At 50.7% G+C, this 25,969-nt stretch overlaps 1 protein-coding gene across 19 annotated transcripts in view; it reads right to left on the minus strand.

Annotated features, from left to right (window-relative positions):
- The window catches only part of LOC122380778 (putative epidermal cell surface receptor), a 61,643-nt gene that overhangs the window by 24,886 nt on the left and 10,788 nt on the right, over positions 1-25,969 (minus strand). For all 19 annotated transcript variants that reach the window (XM_043364240.1, XM_043364241.1, XM_043364239.1 and 16 more), the window contains exons 2-6: positions 17,135-17,335; positions 7,221-7,349; positions 6,213-6,383; positions 1,032-1,409; positions 469-687 (exon numbers count right to left, since the gene is read on the minus strand). In XM_043364240.1, coding sequence (XP_043220175.1) covers positions 469-687; positions 1,032-1,409; positions 6,213-6,383; positions 7,221-7,349; positions 17,135-17,335 — 1,098 coding nt within the window. The remainder of the gene's footprint in view (positions 1-468; positions 688-1,031; positions 1,410-6,212; positions 6,384-7,220; positions 7,350-17,134; positions 17,336-25,969) is intronic.

The following is a 25,969-nucleotide window of genomic DNA, read 5'->3' on the forward strand; positions in this document are numbered from 1 at the left end:
CGTGACTACCAAGTAAATCACTGGTTCATCGGGCGGCGCGATTAATCATGATCCCGCACAAGGTCAACTGGTCACCCTTAGCTGATCAAACGAGGATCACCTGCTCCACCTGTGTTCTAGGTTTGGCCAAGCCTGTAGGTAAATGCGAAAAACAGCCATATCGGCACAAACAACAGAAGGCAACAGTTTCTATTCTGTTATCGGCTATATTAGTACGGCAAAGTCACACATTGCATGCTACATCAAAGATCAATGTCCTCAACTGTTGGCGCTTCAAGTTATGATCCGACTCCTCACTGAAACGCATAATCTCTGGAAAGCAATTAAACTATCACGGTGAAATTCATTACCGGGTCTTGTCTTCAGCACCCAACTTAACTCGTACCCTAGTAAAAAGTGCGTCTGCGGATAAAATATCACCAAACAGTACCCCTTCCACGCCCGTTTTCTCCCGCCCCCCTCACCCACCTCCTGTGCTGGTGACGGCACACACCAGCTGAACGCAGCACTCGGGGTCATCGAGGTCAGGTCGCTCGGAGCAGGAGAGGTCGGTGACCGTGCCGCGGGTGAAGGAGCAGCGCGGACGGCAGGACGGCTGGTTGGGACCGCCGCAGACGCAGGTCGACTGGCAGCCCATGTGGTACGTCTCGCCGATGGCGTGAGAGCTGGTGTTGGTCACGCAGCCGGCTGCGGGCGGGGTCAGAACGGTCAGTCAGAGCAGGTCAGGTTGGGACGGGCCAGGTCAGAGGGTGTCCGGTAAAATCAGAAGTCAACGACCAAACAACATGTGATAGCTTCAGCAATCGTATACCTACTTAAGAAATAATTTAGGAAAAATCAACTAATTAAGGGTAAATGTGGCATAATATGAATAAACCATTGTTCCGAACGTACCACTTATCAAACGAGACACTGAATCTGTCAAACTATCGACTAAACATTTTTACAACGGACCTTTCCCATTCTCCTACACATATCTCTGGTCCACCACAGGACAGCCCTGTCGTTCCCGCCCTGCTCCGGCCACTCACGTCTGGTGTCCACGGTGAGCGTCTTGGTTCCAGCGTCTCCCTGCCACCTGAAGGTGTAACTGGTGCCCGGCTGTAGCCTGCCAACGGTCACCACTCGTCGGCTGGCCTCCAGCGGCACCTCCTGACTGGCCCGGCCGGCAGCTCGGTAGCTGAGCTGACCTCCAGCCGCCGGCAGCTGCAGGGTGGTCGTGTTGTGCGTGATGTCCAGAGGAAGCATGTCCAGCGTAGCGATGGGAGGAGCGGCTGTGGTGGTGGTTGGTGGGGCGGTGGTAGTGGTGGTGGGTGGCTCAGTGGTAGTGGTCGTGGTGGTAGTGGTGGTTGTTGTACTTGGTTCGGAGGTGATGGTGGTTGTGCTTGCTTCGGTCGTGGTTGCTGATTCTGAAAACAAAGGGGGGGGGGGAGTGAAGGTCAGTTTTGCGACACAAGGCAGTACACGAAAAGATTCTGGGCCTGGCTGATGAGTACAAATGCGACTTCTTACCAATCTGATGCTCAGTTTGATTGTGAAACAACTCCAATTATCCATATCAGCTTAAATAGAAAGGCAAGTATTTTTGGATGTTTCGAGCCAACAAATGATAAATGTCGCGCGAATAGGAGTCCTTTTCACTATAACGAAATATTTGGCTCAAAGCGAATACAACAGAATGTTGGTGGTTGGTTACGCATACACTGCACATAAATGACATGCTTGGTATTTGTTTTAAAACGTGCTATTAATTAATAAGCATTGGTATTGATTATTTGACATTCGTGCGATGATCGATATCCGATATCGATATTCGTGCGCTTGTTAAACGTGTAAGAAGCACTGGCGCATGAAATAATACATCACGTAGAAAGGTACCTTTAGTTATAATCACTTTAATCGATATGATTACAGACAATCTATTGATTCTCTGAAATGTTTCTTAGTAACTCAGTTACAACATGCATCGGCATTTACTGCGTATTTTCATAAATGGCATCGACTGCAGTGCTAAGTCTAAGTGCATATCACACTCAATCAGCTGTCCCATATCTGACTGCAACAGTGCAACAGCAACAGCTATTCGCTTATAACACTAAAAAGTGACGTTATAAAGGCACAGCACCACAGCACACACCACACCAGAAAATGGAGCAGCTTATCCCATTTCCAGTCTACTTATATCGTATACCGTGAACATCGTTCCTATGTCCCGAGAAAAAGAACAGGATGAAAGTAAGAGCAGTCCACAAATCGCCAACATCAGCCCAGTGCCTAGCTCGGAACGGATCATCCGCTTCAGCAGGACGTCCAGCCCTGGCATGCGGATGTTGGTCAGGTTGCCACCAGAGCCTGCCATTAGCGCCACGTTAGCGGCCACGGGCGGACTCCATCCATCCTCGGAGCAAGTCAACATCGCCCCACGTCCGCATACCTGGCGCCGACTCTGATTTACGTGGGAGCTGAGCACTCCAATTAGGAGCCCCACACATTGAAAGCTCGCCTCGGCGTGTTCTCACCGCGCCACGCTATTGTGGGAACTGATGACATTAAGTGTTGTTATCGCGACCGGCAGTGCGAAGCGCGTTATATTTCCGGTAACAGAGAACAGGACCTACGAATGAGTATTATCGGCCCTAAAACACAAGAGTAAGGCGCTGGTCGCACCTAATAACGATGGGTAGGAGGGCAATAAAAAGACGAGCGATAAAAGCGAGAGCGAGAGGAGTACCTAAAGGACGCAAGCTGTGCATTGTGAAACGTTTCATCTCACTGGTCATTCACGATCATCATGATTGATAAAAAATCGTCGTATGGCACTTGTAAAACCAAAGGAAAGAAGCACAGGTAATTGTAGAGATGACTCATGGGTAACGGCTCAATAAAGTAAACTGGCTTAAATTCAACGGCCGCTCTCGCATGAGTCAGCACGACAGCTGGCATTTTTGCTGATTATTTAAACGTGTTTAATTACACCGGAAAACATTATCATTAGAGTAAAACGTGTAGGCGTGAATCTTAAGTATTTTTGATACGGTTAGCGGTAAAAGCGGCGTGCGAATTAAATTCTTCGCATGCTGTCTCTTTCTAGCCATTTGAATTTAAAAAAATGCTAATTAATATAATCATGCTGACAATATGCAAACATTGCGGATGCAGAAACCGGACAAATGATTAAATTTCATTCATCTCAAGCCGGGCCAAGCACTGAAGAGCCGAACGCGATTTTTGTTATCGTTTTTAGCCGCCGTTTAATCAGCCATGCGACAAGCGTCCGAGACGGCATTCCTCTTGGAAGCCGAGCAAAGCTGTTAGTTGAGTGCCCTGAGGCCAGTCTGGGTACCTCCTGGAGTGACCGTACAGCCGAATACGAGGTCATTGGGGTCACCAGAGTGGCCGGGACGGCAGGCGCAGAGGCCTCGGTCACAGGCCGCACCCGGGCCGCACAGCACAGAAGAGCACACCCCTGTCGGGCCAGAGAAGGTGCTAGGTGAGCTGGGATAGACGGTGAGCGAGGTGAATTAAGGATGGTGGCAGATACTCATTGAGCTAAGGCCATCGCAAGAGATATCCTCATGGGTAAGTCAGGGATGTTCAGCAGCTTGGTAAGCTGTAGGGATGGTCAGAGACGAAAATGGATGATCCAGGGCGGTAGCCGACCTGGTCACCGACTATCCATACTCCATGGAGGCACTGGGACAACCAGAAGTATCGAGGTGGGGTTTCGACTATGGAATGAAGTGTCACGTTCGCAGTGACGTATAGGACAGGCAAAGTGAAATGGGGCAGCATCTGCCAAAGCGGGACGACCCTTGAAGATGAGAAGTGCCTATAGAGATACAGTAGAAGAGCATAGATTGGACAATGCGAAGAGCATGCTATTCAAACAGCGAAGAGCAGAAATTGAAGAGGTGTGACAATACTGCAGACTGCACAGTGTACAGAGCGATCAGCCATAGATGTAGGTAGAGATGACTCAGCTTATTGCACATATGGACGGGTTATGTAACATTGTAAATATTAGTGGCACGTCGCCAACTGTGTAATAATCACTGTTGGTTCCATCACTTAGCTCATTTCTTTGGATTATCTTATTACAAACCATCGAACGTCAACGCTAAATATCATTCCCCTTTATAGTAGCATCTGTTGTGAAGCGATGTAGCAGCTTGAATTGTGTGCACAGCTGCATGAAAATACAATATACGACGGGTCCCCGGTAGACAGGCTCCTGTCCCTCGCCATTCCCCGCCCTCTCCCGCGGCCCGACAGAGAGACCCATCGTCTCTGGCCGACTGCACTGGTTACATACGCTAATGACACTGTCTGAACCCGTGACCTGACCTCAACACGGCTCCATCACGGCCCCAGACGTCAGACTCACACAACTCCTCAACGTGAGACGTGTGGCGGTGTTTACGGGCTGATTTCGTGAGAGGCATTGTGACCCGCTGTAAACAGCTGTGAGGCACGGCGCTGTCACCCCGGTCCGAGTCAGGTGACCTGCCGTCTGTGTCAGCCCCCACGTCGGGAGGGACGACCTTGGCGCGGTGCCGGCAGCTCGTGCCGTGAGCAGTCGGGCCGGCCGCGCGGCGCCGGCCTACGTCAGCGCGGCGCCGCCGCTGCATGCTGATGAGAAGCCCCGGCGGCGAGCCCAGCGCTGGCGAGCGGCCGGCACTGGCCAACCCGGCAGCGGCCGGCCGACCGACCACTGCACGGCGTGGCTGGTCGGCGGCATTGCCCAGAGTCGGCACTGGAGAGCGGCCGAGAGCGGCCAGGCACGGCGCCAAACTCTGGGTAAAGAGGCGAGAACTTCCGACACCAAGGCGGGACTGGAGGACGAGTAACGTGGGGCGACTGGGGATAAAGGCAGCGAGGACCGGTAGCCGTAAGCACACAACCACGAACTACTCCGATTGAGGATGAGGAACACCACTTCCTTGTCTAAAATTTAACGATATTCGTCGTTGGACCAGGAAATGATTCAACATGGTGATTTCAACAAGGGCAAAAAATAACGCAATTGTTTTTTGAACAGCCAACAAGAGAATGAGAGCCGCAGTCGTGCAGGGGAACCATTTATGGAAGACCAGGAAGCCCGTCACGGAATCAGGAATCGTCCATGCTTTGGAGGGTCAGGGACGTCAGTTGTCTGATCAGCTCAGCAGGGGCCTGACCAGCAGCTTTAGGGGCTGGCTGACCAAAAACAGGCAGCTATTAAACCCGCTCGCAGTAGTCGCCTCACCGGCAGCTGTGCCAAAAGCTGTCGATCAAACCGTGGTCACGGGTCGCTCTTCGCAATAGTAAAGTAATCTTGGCTCTTCGCTGCCTATGGATCTACCGAGCACCGGCAGTTGTCTGGCCAACCGTCAGCAGATCAGGATAAAGGATTTATTTGAACATCAGCCAGCAGCTATCCCAGCCATCGGCCGGCCGGCACCACCCAGTGCTGCCAAGTCCGGTCACGGAGCTCTCAACCCATCCAAGTCCGGTCACGGGACTCTGAGCTCTGAGTAGAGCCCGCTCTGAGCAGAGTCCGGCGCGACCTTGACGTTAGCGCAGTGTAGCGTCGCCCGGGGCAAGGTTCGGCGCGAGCCGGCCCACCAGGTGCAGCAGTGGCGGCAGTGGCAGCGGTCGGCGGACTCGACCAGCACAGCCAGGAAGGGTTGTGGGCGCTGGAAGGAATGGAATGGGAAGTAATGGTATGGTATGGGAGGGGAGTGGACGGGACAGGGGTGGAAAGTGATTGAAACAATCGTGTGGTCAGCGCCCCAGAATATCCACAGCGTGGGCCCCTACAGAGAAGATACGGGTGCCATTGACATAAACAGCCACCAGGAATAATGGTCCTCGCGTTGGGTAAGGGTGAAGTTCGAAGGATACTTTTGGAATGTCGAACAGAAGAAGCCTTTCCATCGCTTGACAAACGTTTCATATTACGTAATGCTATTACATGCATCTTGTCGCATTCGCGTCCGCTTCAGACAACTTTCTAAGCAGAAGCTATGGCAAAAAAATTGTGACAATACCCTCCACCTAATCACATTTTTATACTCAAGTTATATGTGTTTCAGGACACTGAAAAAGTCCATCCACGCATTTGGCCACAGCCCATGTTTCTAATTGTTGACCAGCACTTGAATGTTTAGCACACGACATAAATAACACCAGTGACCGATAATCCTCCTCCACAGCCACGATTGACAACCCACCAGTTGTAGCGCTCTCCTCCTCCGCGGTCGACGCGTCGGTGGCGACACCGTCGGCGCTGGGGCTCTCCAGTCCCGAGCAGACGACGTTGACGCAGCAGCCGCCGGCGATAGCCGAGCCTCGCAGCTCGGTACACTCGGGATCATTCCGGAACGTTCCCGTCCGGTAATAGCCTGCGGTGGTCACGGAGGGCCGGCGGGTAACGGGGCTGGTATCGGCACCGCCGCCGGGCGATACGGCGGAGACAGTGCGCCGGATAATGAGCGGTATTTTGGGAGCGAAAATTGTGGGTGACCGCGACTGAGAGCAGTCATAAAACAGCTACCGTCTACAGATGGCACCGGTAGATCCAAATGTCGGTCACAGGCTAAGGTGAATGCGACCGGCAGGTGGTTGGAACACGACACAAACTCGCGGAGACCGCATCTCGACACAAAACAATAGCACCGCAGCCACACGGGAGGGTTTCTGTCGCTTCCTATGACCTGATTCAGTCAGAGATTACGGGAGGTCGAGACATGACCGAGTGAACTGGAAGCAAACTAAAAAAGGAAGCACTTCCAGGAGAAAAGCACACATGAAATACGGGGACTGGGATAAGTAAAGCATCTTTGAAATTTGGTAATTATGGGTACCGTAAGGTGGGGCTATTTGAGACAGTATTTAAAATTGTTATAAAATAAAAACCGTTTGAAATTTATGCTTAATTTTTGCTCAGGCGATGTACTGCTCGATTCCACACCTTCCCGAGCAAAAATATCACATAAAAATCAAACGATCTTCATTTTATAGCGATTTTAAATACTGTCTCAAATAGCCCCACTGTTTCAAATAGCCCCACTTTACGGTATCACGGAAGCACAGCCCGCGCGTTTTGTGCGCTTATGGCACAAGTTGGTGGTAGGCAGGAGGCAGGAGCAGTTTATCGCAGTTGATCCATTGTTTATTGGAGCTTTAGAACGCTGTACAGACTGAGAGGGTCATCGTTCACGATCAGTTCTATCACTCACCAGGCGGACAGGCGGTGGGTGTGCAGTTGAACTTGCCGCCGGGGCTGCAGACGCATGTCTCCTGGCAATCCTTGCGGAATACCCGCTCACCGACGTCCACGATGGAGCCGCCCTCATCCTCGCAGCCCACTGGAATGACAAGAGACACAGTCAGACGAGATGACGCCGAGCGAGGATCGACGAGATGGTACCGAAAAGACATCAAACGGGCACAAATTGCACCGATCACCTAATGTTGGATGGATAGTTTTCTCGAAGTCAGTTGGTATCCCAGTTTCCACATATAATCCACGATCCACTGAGACACAATAATGGATCTAAGAATGGGTGTGAATTGTGAAATGCATGGATCCCCCTGTTTCCGGCATGGTGGATGCCGGAAACTGGAGAGTGGAGAGTACAATGCGGCAGGTGTGGAATACCTTACGGAGACTGCAGTTTAGGACAAGAGACTATCACCACCCGAGTCTGCGGGGATGGCGGTGGGTTTTGCCAGGTATCTGACTGCAGCAAGCTCCCAGTATAATAAGATACCACATTCTAAAGAAAAGCCTGCTGGCATTTCTTGATGCTTGCTGATTTCATTACCTGACCGCAATACGTGCTGCTTTTTACTATCATCGGAGACGTTAAAATAGATTACATTTTATGTAGGATAATATCTTGCCGGATTTTTTTTTTTGTCACATAAGAACAAAGGGATAAGGAACTGGATGTATTCTTACTTTCCATAGCAATAAAGAGCAAATTTAATCAGCACATTTAGCATTAACATATAGTTAAGTGTTACATGTAACACTCAACATCGACCGGCATACGGTTTCTCATAAGCGGCGCCCGTCATTCATCATTTTGAGCAGCTAGGCGGAAATAATTGACGAACGATCAGCAGTGAAGGAAAAGATTCACCTCCACCGTTGGACTGAATGAATGGGATTTCAATCGGAGGATAATTCCGCACACACACCGTAGCCAACCACAGGAATGACTCCATCGTCCGCTGTCACTGAGACGTCGAAAACCGTGCGTTAGCGGCCCTGCCAGCCGGCCTCCACAGCGAGGTCTGACTGTGGCCGGACCACGCTGGTTCGAGCCGGTAAGTTCGAGTCAACTCGTGCACGAAATAGTGTCGAGCACGACCTGTCGTGAGCGAGTAACGCCGGAATGGGGCACGCCCGACGGGCCAGCCGACCATCCCGCTCGAACGAGAAAGTGCCTGTCGACAGCTCGCCGCGACCCCGCCCTAACCACCCAGCCTGTCGGCTCGGCATCTGCTGTCCGTCACAGCTTGTCGTGAAGTGACAATATACAGTGAGACCAGCGACGAGGAAATCAGTTGTTTTGGAAGCGACCTCGCGTGATAAACTTGGCAGTTGGCAAAAAAAAAAAAAAAAACGATGCGCCTGATACAAAATAAAGGCGCTGACGTGTAAGCTGATGGATTTTTTTACGAGGCGAAACTGATTCACCTATAGGCCAAAATTGCTGCAAATGCGACTTACAGAAAACGCCATCCTTGACTCGTATCATCACCTGGCTGCAATAACATAACATCTGGTAACCGAATGTTCCACCAGCAGTCTCAGACAGTTCAACATTTGACCTCCGACTGCCCAGTCTTTGGTCCCAATCCATCCTCTCCTCTTCCCGAGCCTTCTCCATCGGCGACATCGGGGTGTTCCCCGCCATTTTCCATCTCAGAACCCCAGTCGACAACGAGTTGCCAGCTAGCATGACAAGGCAGACGCCACCCAGGACCTTGTAGTCAAGAGAGAACACACGCCATCGGCCAATGGCCCGGAGTTTCCGCATGTGTTCATTAGCCGAGTCCCGAGCGGAGTCATTAGGCTTTGTCCACCACAGGACAGTTAGGTCCCAAAATGATTGTTTGTTTGCGCTTCGTCGCGGTTAATGAAGCATCAGTTTGTATTGTTGTTGGTCGTATTCCCGTCATTCTTCTGTGTTCCGTCTTGAGCGGAGCTATTTCAGTACACAAACGGCTGTCAAAAGCTAGCAGACAGCCGGGACAGGGCGACAGAAATCAAGGAAGTGATGATGGTCGATGGATGTTGAACGATCAGCAAACGTCGCCCCGAGCGAGTGACGCGGGTGTTGGTCCAATGCGGGCTGATCGCGGTCAAAGTTAGACCCCGGGTGTGGGCGGTGCGACAGTAGCAGTAGTCCGGGCTCGGCCCTGACCCAAAACGGCCTGGGTCACCCCCGCACAGCACCCGGCTGATGCGGGGGTGGCACTGAGCTGACCTCAGACGTCGGGCCCGGCTGCGGCGACACGACACGACACGACCCAGGGTCACCGACACGACACCCAGGGTCACCGCCCACATCCGGCGAACGGACAGTCGGAAAAAGTGATAGCACGGGAGGAGAGTGGGTAATGGATCGTATCATCTAAATGATAACAGGAGGACCGGTTATTGTATTGAAACAGTAAATTGAATTTTAGCCTGAAATCTGCTTGATGAATGACTAATTCCGTCATTCAATCGTGCCCATATCACATCGCAAACTACTGATTGCATTGACACTAAATTGTTTTACTTATATGGGTGTCTTGTTTAGAAAACTTCAGCATTTATAGATATTACCGTCATCAATTCAAAAGGAAAATGTGTAATACGTAAAATAGAAGGCATCCTCCTTTAAATTTTGAAACACTTGGCAGTGGCGAAACAAAGCAACCGCTTTGCTGCATGACTCCAGTCGTAACACCCAATCAACCCAACACTCGGCGAGCGCTCCAGACATGACTGTCAGTGGCCACAAACATGACCGATCTACTGAACCGCATGTTTGGCGGCGGCAAGACCGGTAAGAAGTAGCACGAGAGGTCAAAGGCAAGGGGTCTGTACAGAGACTCGTCGGGCCGGCCGGCAAGGCGAGGTCGGGGGAAAACCCGGAAATCACCATGACCGGTGGAACACACGACGATGCACGGAAAAATGGCAGCATGGTGCCAAATTTGATGTTAGTTCGGCACAAATAGAAAATAGGGTTCACCGGCGTCGATAGCGAAATATTTTCAAGAAATTGCTCGTCAATGTGTTTGCATGTTCGATACAATATCATCGAAATACAATAAATATAGGACATAGGTATCACCAGCGTAGAAAGCTTTAGCAAAGAAGATATTGCGTAAAGTAATTTTGCAGAGAAATGAAAACATTAAAATGTTTCCTACAAAAGTAATAGGTATGTATAGAAACATATATAGTAAGTAGACCATGGAGTAATTCTCCTAATTAAATGTGCCCAGCAGGACAGCGGAGCCTCACCCATTGCGTGAACTATGACCTTGACACAGGCGTGGATCAGCTCCCATCATCTCGTCAGGCCACCGATGCGGTGCCGTGACGTGTGTAATCCGATATACGCTGGCGCTGCGGTGAGTGTTCTAGGTGCAGAGCGGGATTCTGCTGTCAAAACGGATACAGAAAATCCGATCCATTGCACTGGGTCAAGCTAGGGTAGCAGCGTGAATTATAGCAGTTCTCAGTTCCAAACGACAACTTGACTAGGGATAAAGATTAAAGATGAATACTTGTGTACGCAAAATATGCAATCGTGCTTCGCTATGTAAGCGCCCAGATTTCTAGAAATGAAAAGCATAGGCAGGACGATTGTGCGTTTGCATTGATGAGACCCATCGCCCATCGGCCATCTACAGTCATATGCTGACTGTTATAAGGAAAAGGGCATCATACGATGATTCATCGGCGCCATACCACCAGTTTGCCAGAACTCACGTGAAACCCGTGTGAAACCCATTCGTCAGAAGCCACCGGCTTGAATCAACGCACGCCTGACTCAACAGGCTGCCGCTGGGCCGACGCGACGGCAGTCCAGCTATGGCGTGAGCCGACTGGGACCGTTACACCGGACCTCTACGCATGCGTGGCCCGAGATCACAAATCAAACCTAATCAGCTCCATCCAGGTCGCCGCGGCGGCCCGGCGAGTGGAGAAAAAGTCGGAAACTTCCCCATCCCGAGACAGCCCCGGTACACAGAATATCCAGCTCGCATTGCGTAGCGGTTTGAACAGCGAGTGGTTTACGCTTGCATGAAGTGGCCGTTGGTTAATCGTATTCTACTTTACTCACGGTAGCAGAAAACTGTGAGGTTACTGTCTACATTTCCTCATTTTTCTGCCAGACATGGTGAACAAAAATTATAATGTATATCTGAGCTAAATGCCAACTATTCACATAAAACAGAAGCTGTTCAGTCTGCAATTGAGACTCGTTACATTTTATTGTGCTCAACAAAGACTTAGTGGTCATAAAACGCCACTAATACGACTTACGAGGGTCATAAAATACCTACCTACTTCGATGATATGTAATGTACCTAAATAGGAACCGAACAGTCTTAAGCCAAACCTTTTATGTTTGATTGCAACACCTATGTTCGAAAATGTTTCTCGAAAATGGCTTCTATTTTGAAGAATGTTTTTATATTAAAATATTCATAAAATGTGAACAGTATTCTAAACAAAATCCTAATCCTATGCAATTATACGAAAAGCAACAAAATAGCCCAAAAGTTCCTGAGTCGGTTCCCTGACGTCAACTAGCCGTGCATTATAACCCGCACTTCCGCCCCATCACCGGCCCTATAGCGGCACGTGCACAGCTCTCCCCGCCCCGCCGTGACGCCGTTCAGCACCGAACGCCGTGACGCCAGCCGCTCACGACACCCGTCACGACCGTCACAGCGTCACGTGACCGGCCACGCGTCACGGCGCGGCTCGTCGTGACAGTGCGGTCACGGGTCACGGCAGGGTGACCGGAACAGGACCGCTGGTCGAGCCGTCAGGGTTCGTCTGTCACGGATCACAGAGCGCAAATGTGCGAGAACGGATGGGTTCAGTGGCTGTAGCTATAGTGTCAAACCGGTGCAGCTTTGCCAATGATGGCTCTGTTAAAGTATCCGCTGTATTGTGTCGCTGAAAGTTGATAATTAGGTAGAGAGGCGACAGATTGTGATGACAGAAGAGCAGCGTCTGACTTAAAGCTGTTTGTAATTTCACATAGAAACGATGCCATGATTAGTTATGGCATCTGCTGACACCTCACTTTCCTGAAGATCGTAGATGAAGAAATTCGAGCGAGATGCTAAGATGTGGGCCATGCAAACCGCGAGGCAGCTGTGTGCTGTATTCACTGCTCACTAACACGGTCAGTCGTCTCACTCCGGTGCTGATGGGCTTTCATCCCGTCAACCATCTGTAGTCGGGCAGGGACCGACAGATCGGTAATGTGGCTATATGACAGCCATGTGGAGAGCCCAGGTGGTAACGAATTGACGACCAGGTGCCGGTGACAGACTGGAATCCAGCAGACAGGCAGACAGGAGTTCAGCGGTGAGATGGACATTAGTTCAAAGGTGAGACGGAGTGGAGTCTGACGAGTCCGGCGGGGACGCGTCCAGCAAGAAGATGAACAGGACTCCAGTGCAGCAGTGATACGGACAGAAGTTCAGTAGTGAGACTGACAGAAGGAGTCTGTGCAGCTGTGAACAACAGCCCAGCAGTGTAGCAAAATAATCTCCAACGGAGCGCGTCGGTAGATAGCGCGGTGACAGGATGCTGAAGCGGCGGCGCTGTGGTGAACCGGACACCGGTGGGCGTGTGTCACCGGTAAAAACTGGCCAGAAACGGGGCGACGGCCGGCGGACGGCGGCCTCGGCCGACGGGGAGGCCGTCAGACAACAGCAGCTGCTACAGCTGATGTAGATTGATGAGGTGGGGTCCCTAAGTGAATCCGAACGGCCCTGAGAGCCAGACCAGTCGGTGTTTGGGCTCATAAAACGATGACAACAATGTATCCAGTATAGGCACTGCTATGCGCATACAGATAAATGCATCGAACTTTTATTATCCATCCGCATCGTTCCGAAATCCTAAGTTAATTATGGTGATGCACCTGCCTTTAATTATCTCGTTTATTTCGGTGCGTCATAACTGATGTGACATCAATAGCTTTTATTTTCTGGAGACAAGGAGAAAATAAAAAGAATGGTTGTAGGTAAAACAGCCCCTGTTGGTCGCCAACTATACAGTGAGCTCTCCAGGCTCGGAGCTCCAATCAGCTCGCAATCGTTGCATTCCCTGTAGAACATATTACGCACGCCTAGGCCATGTGGGGCTGGTGCAGCTTGTGACTTTTTCAATGGTCGCGCTACAAGCTGTGTTTAATGACAACTCGTTGCCATGTTTACACTACTCCGACAGACTGTTATGTCCAGGGGCGGATCCAAGGGGGGGGGGGTCACATGGGTCATGGCCCCCCCTTGAGGCCCGGGGGCCCAAAGACCTGCCAGGGGCACCACCGGCCTATCAGGGGTATCACAGTCCTGACGGGCACCACAGGACCGCCAGGGGCACTACAGGCCTAGCAGGGACACCACGGGCCTGGTGCCCCTGGGCCCTGACAGGACTGTAACGCCCCTGACAAGCCTGAAGTGTCCCCGGCAGGCACGTGGTGCCCCTGACAGGCCTGAGACGCCCCTGCAAGGCCGGTGGTGCCCCTGGCAGGCCTGTGGTGTCCATGGCAGGCCTGTGGTGCCCTTGCTAGGCCTCTGGTGCCCCTGACAGGCTTGTAATGCCCCTGGAAGGACTGTGGTGCCCCTGGGCCCTGACAAGCCTGAGGTGCCCCTGACAGGCCAGTGGTGCCCTTGCTAGGCCTGTGGTGCCCCTGGCAGGCCTCTGGTGCCCCTGACAGGCTTGCGGTGCCCTTGGAAGGACTGTGGTGTCCCTGGGCCCTGACAAGCCTGAGGTGCCCCTGACAGGCCCGTGGTGCCCTTGTTAGGCCTGTGGTGCCCCTGACAGGCCTCTGGTGGCCTTGCTAGGCCGCTGGTGCCCCTGGCAGGCCTCTGGTGCCCTTGCTAGGCCGCTGATACCCCTGCGCCCGGAGAGGACTGGTGCCCCTGAAAAGTCTGAAGTGCCCCTCGGCAGGCCCGTGGTGCCCCTGACAGGCCCGTGGTGCCCCTGACAGGCCCGTGGTGCCCCTGACAGGCCCAAGGTGCCCCTGCGAGGCCGGTGGTGCCCCTGGCAGACCTCTGGTGCCCCTGGCAGGTCTGTGGTGCCCCTGGCAGGTCTGTGGCGCCCCTGGCAGACCTGTGTTGACTGGTGCCCCTGCTAGGTCGCTTGTGCCCCTCACAGACCTGTGGTGCCCCTGGGCCTTGACAAGCCTGAGATGCCTGGCTATGACAGGCTCGTGGTGCCCCTGATAGACCAGTGGTGCCCTTGCTAGGCCTGTAGTGCCCCTGGCAGGCCTCTGGTGCCCCTGCGTCCGGAGAGGACTATGGTGCCCCTGAAAAGCCTGAAGTGCCTCTCGACAGGCCCGTGGTGCCCCTGGGCCCTGACAGGCCCAAGTTACCCCTGCGAGGTCGGTGGTGCTCCTGGCAGGCCTCTGGTGCCCCTGGCAGGTCTGTGGTGCCCCTGACAGGCCTGTGTTGACTGGTGCCCCTGCTAGGCCGCTGGTGCCCCTCACAGGCCTACGGTGCCCCTGGAAGGACTGTGGTGCCCCTGCCCCAGGGGTACTCATGGGCCCAACAGGCCCGTTGTGCCCCTGACAGGCCTGTCGTGTATACTTGCTAGACCTGTGGTGCCCCTGCTTCCTGGCAGGCCTGTGGTGCCCCTGGCGGGCCTGTGGCGCCCCTACAAGGCCGTAGGTGCCCCTGACAGGTTTGTGGTGTCCCTGGAAGGACTTTGGTGCCCCTCTGAAGTGTCGAGGACAGACGCTTTAGACGCCAGGGTCAAGTTCGTCGGACTGACAACGATTTGCTTACCTGATAACGTTCCTGGTAAGTACTCACTACTCAGCATCCACAATATATATACACATAGCACATTCATATATACTTGCTTACAATTGGTAAATGAGGTTGTGGCTAAGAGTTAAGATACTGACTAAAAATAAAAAATAAAAATAAAAACTGAAAATGGGGGCACCACCAAAATGAAGTGGACGAAATCCGTTGAGTTTTTAATTTTGGGTATAGGTAGGGGCACCACTTCGATTCATGACCCTCCCCTTGGAGTTTTCCTGGATCCGCCCCTGGTTATGTCTGGAATGATTGCTGCTGCTGTATTATGATTGCAATACCCGTGACCATGCCTGGACCGTGACGCATGCACCGTTTGTGAAACAACGCCACCCGGCCCGTGACGCCAGCGTTGGTTTGAATAAAAACACCGTAAAGCACGACGGGACGACCGGAGAACATGGGAAGGGAATGCCGGCTGCAAAAACGATCGCATCGCTGGCATAAAAGGCCATTGTTTCGGACAAAATGGAGATCGAAGTCACTATGGCATTTCGTTTCAGCAGTGAACTGCGCTGGCTGGAAAAGTTAAAAATATAGTGCATGTGCATTTGGAGCTGGCTTCCTAATGTATTTTTTCATTATGTTTCTCCTCAAACAAAAAAAATTCAATAACTACCAGAGTAAAATTTCCAGCAGCTATAGGTAAAAAGTCCCGTCGCCAACCGATGCGGGACAAGACCGTGAATGCTCCAGCTCTTTTCTAAGTATGGAGTATGGACAGCCAGCTTAAACATAGAAACAAAATATATTTCCTTCGAATGACCCAAGCAATCGTTACCCTATCTATCTCCCGTAAAATTGTAGCGCAAGAACCTGACACAGCCGGCAGTGACGGGTGGTTCCGTTTGTTTTTAGTACGACTACCGACCGACACGCCGATAGAATAGCGATAAAAAGATAACGGTAAGAGGATGGCTCTCAGCTCTCTCATATACACTGAGCATTTAAAACTGCATTTGAAAACAATCGTCTTTTGCAGCTGTTGCCTTTTAGTATAGCCTAAAATAACCACAGTAAATGGCCCAAGACAAAAATTATTGGGATATGAAATACCGTTTTATTGATAGTGAATAAATAGCCAGGCACTTTAATTCACCAGTCCCCATCAGTGGCTAAATCACTTTTCTCTCAGCATAGCCCTCTGATAAGCAATGTCCCTCCCCCAATTCAGCGGCTCCTTATCCTAACAGATGGCAATGTTTACAGAGCCACGTCACCTCGTGCTCAGAGCGGCCGTGCCCTGCTAGTGCTGTTAGCCAGCCCCTGCTGCATGCAGCAGGCCGAACACCCCTGCCTTGCCCTCATGCCCTGGTTGGGTCATCCCCATGCGGATAATCGGGGGAATCATGTCGCTGGCCAAAAAGAGCCGGAATTCAGTAAACACCAAGGTAGTGATACAGAAATCGCATGGGTAAGAGTAAAAAACAATAGATATTGAAATAGAAATACTGGTAGTGACATAATACTTCCCTCATGACCAAAGAAAGGCTTTCCAACACTATATAGTGTCACTTGGTAAATGAATAAAACTGGAAAACTGGTCTGTCTCTCAATCCCGCTGCCCGTATCGGTGTCGTGAGGCGTGAGTCGGTGAAAGGGAGGCACCTCCGGCTTTGGAGATGCGCGGTCCCACGAGATATGGATCATGGTATACGGGCCGGGTGGCTCACCGGATGTGGATTAGAGGTGGCCGTGACAGTACAGCGGGGCCCGGGGCGGATGGGCAGAGCGGCAGAGCTAGTCACAGGTGCACTGCAGGGCTCAGCGGCCAGAGCAAACTGGGCAAAGCCAGCGATAGGAGAGTCCAGCGGACATAAAAAGGGATATGAAACAAAGACATGTCACAGCTGAGCGGACAGTCACCTTCGTAGTTCGTATAGAGTATCGCATAACAAAGGGTCCGAAAATATGGAGCCTAGTGCCGTTTTTAACCTATTTCTATTGTACTCCTACATATGATTCCTTTATCTACAACACCCCGGCTCGCACCCCTACCCCTCGTGATCTCCCCTTCTCGTCACATCCACCCGGCCCATGTGGGGTGGCTGATCTCCGATGAGCCCACCTTTGACGCAGGCGTTGGACTCTGCCTGGAAGCTGAAGCCGGGCGGGCAGCTGCAGACCGGCCGGTGGTTGCGCGTGCGACACACACCGTTCTTCAGTGAGTTGTTGCATGGGTCGAGGATGGTGCACGGGTCGAAACACACCCCGCCCAGACAGAACCGGTCACTGGCACACTCGCCGTCACTGCGACACGTCTTCTCATCTGAAACAGAACAACGGTCACAGGTCAGTCGTCAGCGGTCAGAACCGGAGCGCTAAGGCTGAGAGGTCAGGTCAGCGGAAACACTGACAATAGCATGAACACCGTGATGATGCAGAGACACGTATAAATCTCCGATTAATTGGTCCGCACACTAAGGCCTCTTGATTCTCGACTTAAAACATTCGTTTCGCAGGTTTCCATCTCGCTGGTCTCTCTCTCTCTCTCTCTCTCTCTCTCTCTCTCTCTCTCTCTCTCTCTCTTTCTCTTTCTCTCTCTCTCTCTCTCTCTCTCTCTCTCTCTCTCTCTCTCTCTCTCTCTCTCTCTCTCTCTCTCTCTCTCTCTCTCTCTCTCTTTCTACTCGATTGCTTACATCACGGATCATACTTTCTTTGTTTCTCGACACCCGTTTGCAAACCTCATCTCATGCTATCTGCAAATCAGATAGCCGAGAAACACGAGACTAATAAGCTCCTGACCACACCACCGCAGACTGATTGCGCTCGGTTTCGAATCTCTCTCCTGTGTCGTGTTCACTTTATCTCTGTGATGTGTCGATTGCATCCGGGTCACGGCAAACGACGAATCAGGCACAGGATAAGGTACGACCCAGCGCGACACGATCGTCACCATTTTTTAATCGATTGCAAAAAAAATAAAAATGGACTTTGAGAGACTTCATGGGTTTGCACACCTTTGCGATTCATCCCGATCTACAAACGTTAACTTCATATAAGCGCAACGCAAATGTATTCGATATCCATGGCATTCGAAGTAATCGGAAGTGAGAAAGCGCAGCGAACTTAGCCCACACACGAAACGACTGGCATGACGTTGCGAGAGAAGTGAAGTGCAGCATAAGGTCATCAAAATACACGATGCCGGCTCATGGAGAACAGTCCGGAACAGAAAATCAGTCAGGTCATTACACACAGAGAATGTAGGAACAAGAGTTGACGTTTCCACCAGCCCCGTAAATATACCTACACTCCCGCAACCTCCCCCCGGTCAAGGAGTAGTGGGAGGGGCAAATCAAAATGCCATCGTTTGACCCCGCAGTTCTTTAGAGCTAATGTCCCTGGTCGTGCTTAGATAAAAGCCGGAGACGAGTAATTACTATAGCACACCCATGAAACATGGAACGCAATGAAAATGGAGCTGGGTTTGTGAGCAAAGTAAGAAACAAGTTCTATAAGGCCATGAAATAGTAACACAATGCATAATCATCCAACCTGATGGAAGAACCCATGTGTCATGTTGCGTGATTGTTCAGCACGCTCGATAGTTAGTAGGTATTTTACGTCTCTAGTCAGACAATTTTCCCCGGGCGGAGAGCGACGCACCGGGCCGCAGTAGCAGTCCGAGCCTTTACTGACGGCGACCGAGTACCCCGAGCTGACAGTGACAACCGCAAGGTCGACCACAACAGCCACCGGCCGTGACTTTCCCTCGTCGAGCTGCAGCAGACAACAATGGGACACGGAGCGGCGGCCTTACCCACCTCAAAGCCGCGAGGGGAGGGGTGGAGGGGGCACCCGGTCGGTACCTCGCAGCGCCGCGACACAACCGCTTCTCAGTTCACACAGCAGTCGGGGATCTCACCGTTCCCGTAAGTCAAAAGACCTAGGTTTCTGTTCACGCAACAGCTATCGGGTATAGCCTAGAGGAGCTCAGAAGGTTACATTTCTTGTGCTCACCAAACAAAAAGAGCAAACAAGAAAACTGGGACTTTCGTGGCAAGAGAGTTACGACATCCAGAGCTTCACACCGGCAAGATAAATTAACAATGATGACATCAATGAGCAATGGATATCCAAGGCGGTGATAAAAATACTACCTATGTCATTTTTCGGATATCGGGAACCCGCCTATTCTACGCGCTAATAATCAATGAATGAAGGAATGAATGAATTAATGCACAGCAGCGCTGCAACGTGACGTCCGGCGGCACGAGCTTCCGACAATCGCTTGGCCGGACGTCCCTTCCTGCAGTCTGCACCATCCAGCCCCAGACCGGTGGAGTGAGGAGCAATGACTCACATTCCTGGCAATTCCTGACGCCAAACCGTGCAGCTGTCACCGCCGTCAAAGGACAGGAAGCGCTCCGTTCCGGCCGCTGAGCAGCCCCCGCACGGTTCGTCGGAAGGTCATCTCAGGCTCAAAAGAAACGGTATATACCATTCGAAAGCTGACGGTGAGCTGAATCCAAAAATGTAATTTTTATCAAAATCGATCGATGGCCTTTTTTGAAAATTGCGTTTTTGTAAAAACTTAATAATATTTTATTAAACGGGCTGTCCCAGACATTCTTGAAAACATAAACATGTATTTTTTAAGTTCCAGTGAAAGCTGAACGCCAAAAAAACAATATTTAGCGAAGCAATATTTCCAAACATTAATATGCGTCTCCCACAGCCGACAATAAGGCGCAATCACACAGCTCAGTGTCACGATGGATCAAAGTCAGCCACACAGAAGCGTGAAATGGCCCTTATCGACTCGCAGACCCGGCGCTCTCGGCCCGCCTGACCGGCCACGGAAAGAACGTTCGGCTCTCGTTCTACTAAACAAATGTCATATTTGTCAGTTTAACTGTCCACATCGCTATTAAAGTTATTCAGGATACCTGTGGAGAAAACTCATTGTTCTGTCATCTTCACATCATGCATTAATTTTCATTTGTTCATGTCTCCTTTGCTCAATCGAGCTTGGCATCATGCCCATATAAGGAAAATTGGCCGCGCTGAAATGTCAGAGGCTGCACCGGCCTCAGCTCGGGTGGAGTGGGGGTAGCGCCCGGCGGGGCAGGGTAACCTTTGACCGGTCGCACGGCCGAGCAGCTGTCACCAGTACAGCCTCTGACAGTGAAACCCCGCTCACTTCCCCTGCGCGGGCACTGATCGCAGCTGGATGGAACAAAACATGTAAAAGAAAAATGTAAATTAAAGCATGTTGTAAATCAAGCAGAACAATGATTTTTCTTCACAGGTATCCTGAATAACTTAAATAGCGATATGGACAGTTAAACTGACAAATATGACATTTGTTTAGTAGAACGAGAGCCGAACGTTCTTTCCGTGGCCGGTCAGGCGGGCCGAGAGCGCCGGGTCTGCGAGTCGATAAGGGTCATTTCACGCTTCTGTATGGCTGACTTTGGTCCATCGTGACACTGAGCTGTGTGATTGCGCCTTATTATCGGCTGTGAGAGACGCATATTAATGTTTGGAAATATTGCTTCGCTAAATATTGTTCTTTTGGCGTTCAGCTTTCACTGGAACTCAAAAATACATGTTTATGTTTTCAAGAATGTCCGGGACAGCCCGTTGAATAAAAGATTATTAAGTTTTTACAAAAACGCAATTTTCAAAAAAGGCCATCGATCGATTTTGATAAAAATTACATTTTTGGATTCAGCTCACCGTCAGCTTTCGAATGGTATATACCGTTTCTTTTGAGCCTGAGATGACCTTCCGACGAACCGTGCCCGGAGACGTCGGAGTTCTGTCGCCCGCCGTTGGACGACTATTCCGTTTGCAGCATTGCCGAGGCAGTGGTGTCACCGACCGACATGATTCCGAGATTTGGACGGATCTTCCACAGACTGCAGCCGTGAGCTGGTCGGAGGGGCGGCGGCGGAGTGGCGAGACTAAACAGTAAACATCCGCCCCTGCCCCTGCCGAGGCAGATAGGGTTCACGCTGCAAGTCACTCCGCCTGCACTATGTCACGATTGGGTCGAGGGGTGACTATGTATGGCCGCCGGAGGGGGGAGAGGGAGGGGGCCGAAGTGAAGGTAGAGGTTCTCAGTAGACCTGGTCGCATTGGCGGCTGATGGTCCGTGGTTGGTTGATGAAGACTGATGGGTGACGACATATGGCGAATGGAAGGTGAGAGTGACAGATGTCTGGTGCCAGTCGCAATGAACTGTCAACTGTTGACAGATGACCGCAAACACTTTCTGGAAAAAGAGAGTTCCCAATTGCTAAAATACGCGAGGACCCACCGGGTCAGTCGCTGGCTTATTTTCCTTTGATGTGCTTCAGTCAATAGACGGCTACTAACATCAGGCTGTCGACTTTTGACCGCCGGCTACCAATGTTAACAGACGGGTGGGGCCGTCAGGCCCATGTCGAGCCAGGGTCACGGCCAGCGAAAGAGACGGTTATCGTCACGAAAGGAGAGAAAGGAGAAGAAAGGGACCACGCCACTCACTGGTAGCGACAAGGGAAAGTGAATTCATGCTCCGATGGTGGCGATGACATGACAATATCGCGGAATCCCGAAAGGTAATATAGCATCGCCTTAGCTAGAACGACCTGTCATGGCCTACCGTATTAAAAATAGTTGCTGAGAAAATCGCTGCCTAGGATTCGTTAACACATCAGCGTTCGCTGCTTAGTACAAGTGAACCCGGAAAATGCTCACGGAAGACGCCGTGTGAGTACCACACAAGCCGTTTAGCGCTAAATTGGTTCGTGCTCGACGGCATTTGTCCGCATCTCACGCTGTTTCACCGCATGTCAGACCCAAAATCACATAATCACAACTAAGCATACAAAATGTTTATGAAAACCATTGGAGCGCAACCGAAGCATATTATTAGAAACGTCACATGTGGACCACTTACGGCACTAAGTATCCTACTCGTCCATATTAGCGTGCAAATGGTTGCTCGTTAGGAGCTGTTGCGGTGGCCGGTTGGAGCAGAGCTTGCCACCCCCGCCTTCCGGCCCCTGCACCAACAGAGTTCAGCTGGGTGGCCGCGCCGGCCGTACCCACGCTACAGAGACGGGCACTGCCTGAGACCGGACCGGTGCCTACGCCGAGCCCACAGCAGATGGGTCTCAAACGTACGTACAGAGCCACTCCAGACAAATGGGGCCGATCAGAGCGTCAGGATCACCGAAGACTCCAAAAGAAGTCAATACGGCCTCTTTCAATGTCAGTTTGTAACAGAACAGTGAATGGTTTGCTCGTATTGTTTCGGCAACACATGTCCCTGAAAAAAAGTAATAAAACCTGAGCTCCAATTAATAATTAAACCTTTCATAACGAAAAATAATGCCTGCAGGATTCTGCGGGCTGTACTGGATACTACATATAGATAGGTTCAAGGCCCTAAAACATAAGGTTGGACGAAGTTTTCTACCAAAAATGTACTAGAATAGCGTACGAGTCAGAGCTATTCCCGTTGTTTCTTTACAAATATGTCGCAAACAAACTTTTTCTGTAATAAATCATTATTTTGAAGTTAGGCAACCAGTTGCTATAAATTCGATAAGCAAACACTTATTTTTATATAAAAGCCTAGCTTATATAGTCCAACTCTAGTTGAATAATCAAGTAGCTACTAAATTTTCCAGATGTGACACATATTGCGCACTTCAGACAAATGCGTTGCTAAGGTGTTGCTAAGGACCACAGGGGAGGGAGTGTCTAAAAAGCAGACGAGATTAGCAGACGAGCCCATGCTCAGTAACTACTGGACCGATTTTGATATTTCTTTCACCATTCAATAGCAGGGAACTTATATAGGTGCCGTTTTTCGTTTTTTGGTGATTGGTTCACTGTGACTGGACCAATCGGACCAAAATGGTCCAGAACCATACACCCCCTTAAAAGCAGACGAGCCCATGCTCCGAAACTACTGGACCAATTTCGATGAAACCTTCACCATTAGACGTGCCGTGGTCTGAAACGGTGCCGTTTTTGATAATTTTTTGATTGGTCCAACCTAAGTGGTCCAAATCGGTCCAAAACCGCTAAAATCTGTTGCAGACGAGCCCATGCTCCGAAACTACTGGACCGATTTCGATGAAACCTTCACCATTAGACGCGCCGTGGTCTGAAACGGTGCCGTTTTTGATAATTTTTTGATTGGTCCACCCTAAGTGGTCCAAATCGGTCCAAAACCCCTAAAATCTGTTGCAGACGAGCCCATGCTCCGAAACTACTGGACCGATTTCGATGAAACTTTCACCATTAGACGCGCCGTGGTCTGAAACGGTGCCGTTTTTGATAATTTTTTGACTGGTCCACCCTAAGTGGTCCAAATCGGTCCAAAACCGCTAAAATCTGTTGCAGACGAGCCCATGCTCCGAAACTACTGGACCGATTTCGATGAAACCTTCACCATTAGACGCGCCGTGGTCTGAAACGGTGCTGTTTTTGATAATTTTTTGATTGGTCCACCCTAAGTGGTCCAAATCGGTCCAAAACCCCTAAAATCTGTTGCAGACGAGCCCATGCTCCGAAACTACTGGACCGATTTCGATGAAACCTTCACCATTAGACGCGCCGTGGTCTGAAACGGTGCCGTTTTTGATAATTTTTTGATTGGTCCACCCTAAGTGGTCCAAATCGGTCCAAAACCCCTAAAATCTGTTGCAGACGAGCCCATGCTCCGAAACTACTGGACCGATTTCGATGAAACTTTCACCATTAGACGCGCCGTGGTCTGAAACGGTGCCGTTTTTGATAATTTTTTGATTGGTCCACCCTAAGTGGTCCAAATCGGTCCAAAACCGCTAAAATCTGTTGCAGACGAGCCCATGCTCCGAAACTACTGGACCGATTTCGATGGAACCTTCACCATTAGACGCGCCGTGGTCTGAAACGGTGCCGTTTTTGATAATTTTTGATTGGTCCACCCTAAGTGGTCCAAATCGGTTCAAGTACAGCCCAAAAATACGTTTTCACGTAATCAACCGATGAGCTGGCTTCCGCAGCGCGGAGGTGCCCCAGGCCCAATTAGCATGCATTTTTGCTCTAGTTTGGAAAGCAAAATGCATGACAATGGGTTTGGGGCACCTCTGTGCTGCAGAAATCTATCCGGACTCTGACAAAGCACAAACGGGTTTTAGGCAATTTGAACCGATTTGGACCACTTAGAGTGGACCAATCAAAAAATTATCATAAACAGCACCGTTTCACACCACGGCGCGTCTAATGGTGAAGGTTTCATCGAAATCGGTCCAGTAGTTTCGGAGCATGGGCTCGTCTGCAACAGATATTAGGGGTTTTGGACCGATTTCGACCACTTAGGGTGGACCAATCAAAAAATTATCAAAATCGGCACCGTTTCAGACCACGGCGCGTCTAATGGTGAAGGTTTCATCGAAATCGGTCCAGTAGTTTCGGAGCATGGGCTCGTCTGCAACAGATTTTAGCGGTTTTGGACCGATTTGGACCACTTAGGGTGGACCAGTCAAAAAATTATCAAAAACGGCACCGTTTCAGACCACGGCGCGTCTAATGGTGAGGGTTCCATCGAAATCGGTCCAGTAGTTTCGGAGCATGGGCTCGTCTGCAGCAGATTTTAGCGGTTTTGGACCGATTTGGACCACTTAGGGAGGACCAATAAAAAAATTATCAAAAACGGCACCGTTTCAGACCACGGCGCGTCTAATGGTGAAGGTTTCATCGAAATCGGTCCAGTAGTTTCGGAGCATGGGCTCGTCTGCAACAGATTTTAGGGGTTTTGGACCGATTTGGACCACTTAGGGAGGACCAATCAAAAAATTATCAAAAACGGCACCGTTTCAGACCACGGCGCGTCTAATGGTGAAGGTTTCATCGATATCGGTCCAGTAGTTTCGGAGCATGGGCTCGTCTGCAACAGATTTTAGCGGTTTTGGACCGATTTGAACCACTTAGGGTGGACCAATCAAAAAATTATAAAAAACGGCACCGTTTCAGACCACGGCGCGTCTAATGGTGAAGGTTTCATCGAAATTGGTCCAGTAGTTTCGGAGCATGGGCTCGTCTGCTTTTAAGGGGGTGTATGGTTCTGGACCATTTTGGTCCGATTGGTCCAGTCAGAGTGAACTAATCGCCAAAAAACGAAAAACGGCACCTATATAAGTTCCCTGCTATTGAATGGTGAAAGAATTATCAAAATCGGTACAGTAGTTACTGAGCATGGGCTCGTCTGCTAATCTCGTCTGCTTTTTAGACACTCCCACAGGGGAGCAATGCCGCTTCAACCCTATTGGCCGTAGTGTCTAACGGTGGCGGCCATATTGCGCAGACCAGAAACCGGCTGCCGCCTGTGTTGAGGAATAGGGAATTCGGGACCTTGATTTACGTTTGCGGCCGCCATATCCGTTACGTTCAAGTTACGTAGATACGAAAACCGGCATCTTACGCAGAATTGAGTGGGGAACACGATCGTATCTTCAGAATTCCTCAAATTCACTCGCCGGACCTACATTTACCCCGGCCGAGGGGGTTGATTGAACCCACCTCGCTAATGCGCCGCTAATTAAACTAGAATTAAGCGGTTAAGTGGTCGTATGCGGCAAAGTAAAATGCAGAGTGACTGGTAGGAACCCGCTTTAAGGGTCTCAGGTCAACCAGTGACCTCTGAGGTCAGGTCAAGTGATCAAAGGCATGGGTTCGGTTTTTGGTAAATAACTTCGCCAAAAATAGCCGTAGAGCCGCGATTTTGGCATCATCGTGTTCAGCTAGCTCAGGCGCATCGAGTGATATACTTTTTGTTCGGGTCAGGTCAACTGAGGGTGTTGACCTCAGGTCAAGGTCAGGTCAGCACCCCCAGGTCACGAAGTTGGTCGAAAGAGGTCATGTCGCATATCATTCGATTCGGCAGGTCTTCCTGAGTCCATTGGTGGCTTTCCCG

Source organism: Amphibalanus amphitrite, unplaced genomic scaffold (assembly GCF_019059575.1).
Source record: "Amphibalanus amphitrite isolate SeventyFive unplaced genomic scaffold, NRLGWU_Aamphi_draft 000106F_arrow, whole genome shotgun sequence".
Lineage (NCBI taxonomy): Eukaryota > Metazoa > Arthropoda > Thecostraca > Balanomorpha > Balanidae > Amphibalanus > Amphibalanus amphitrite.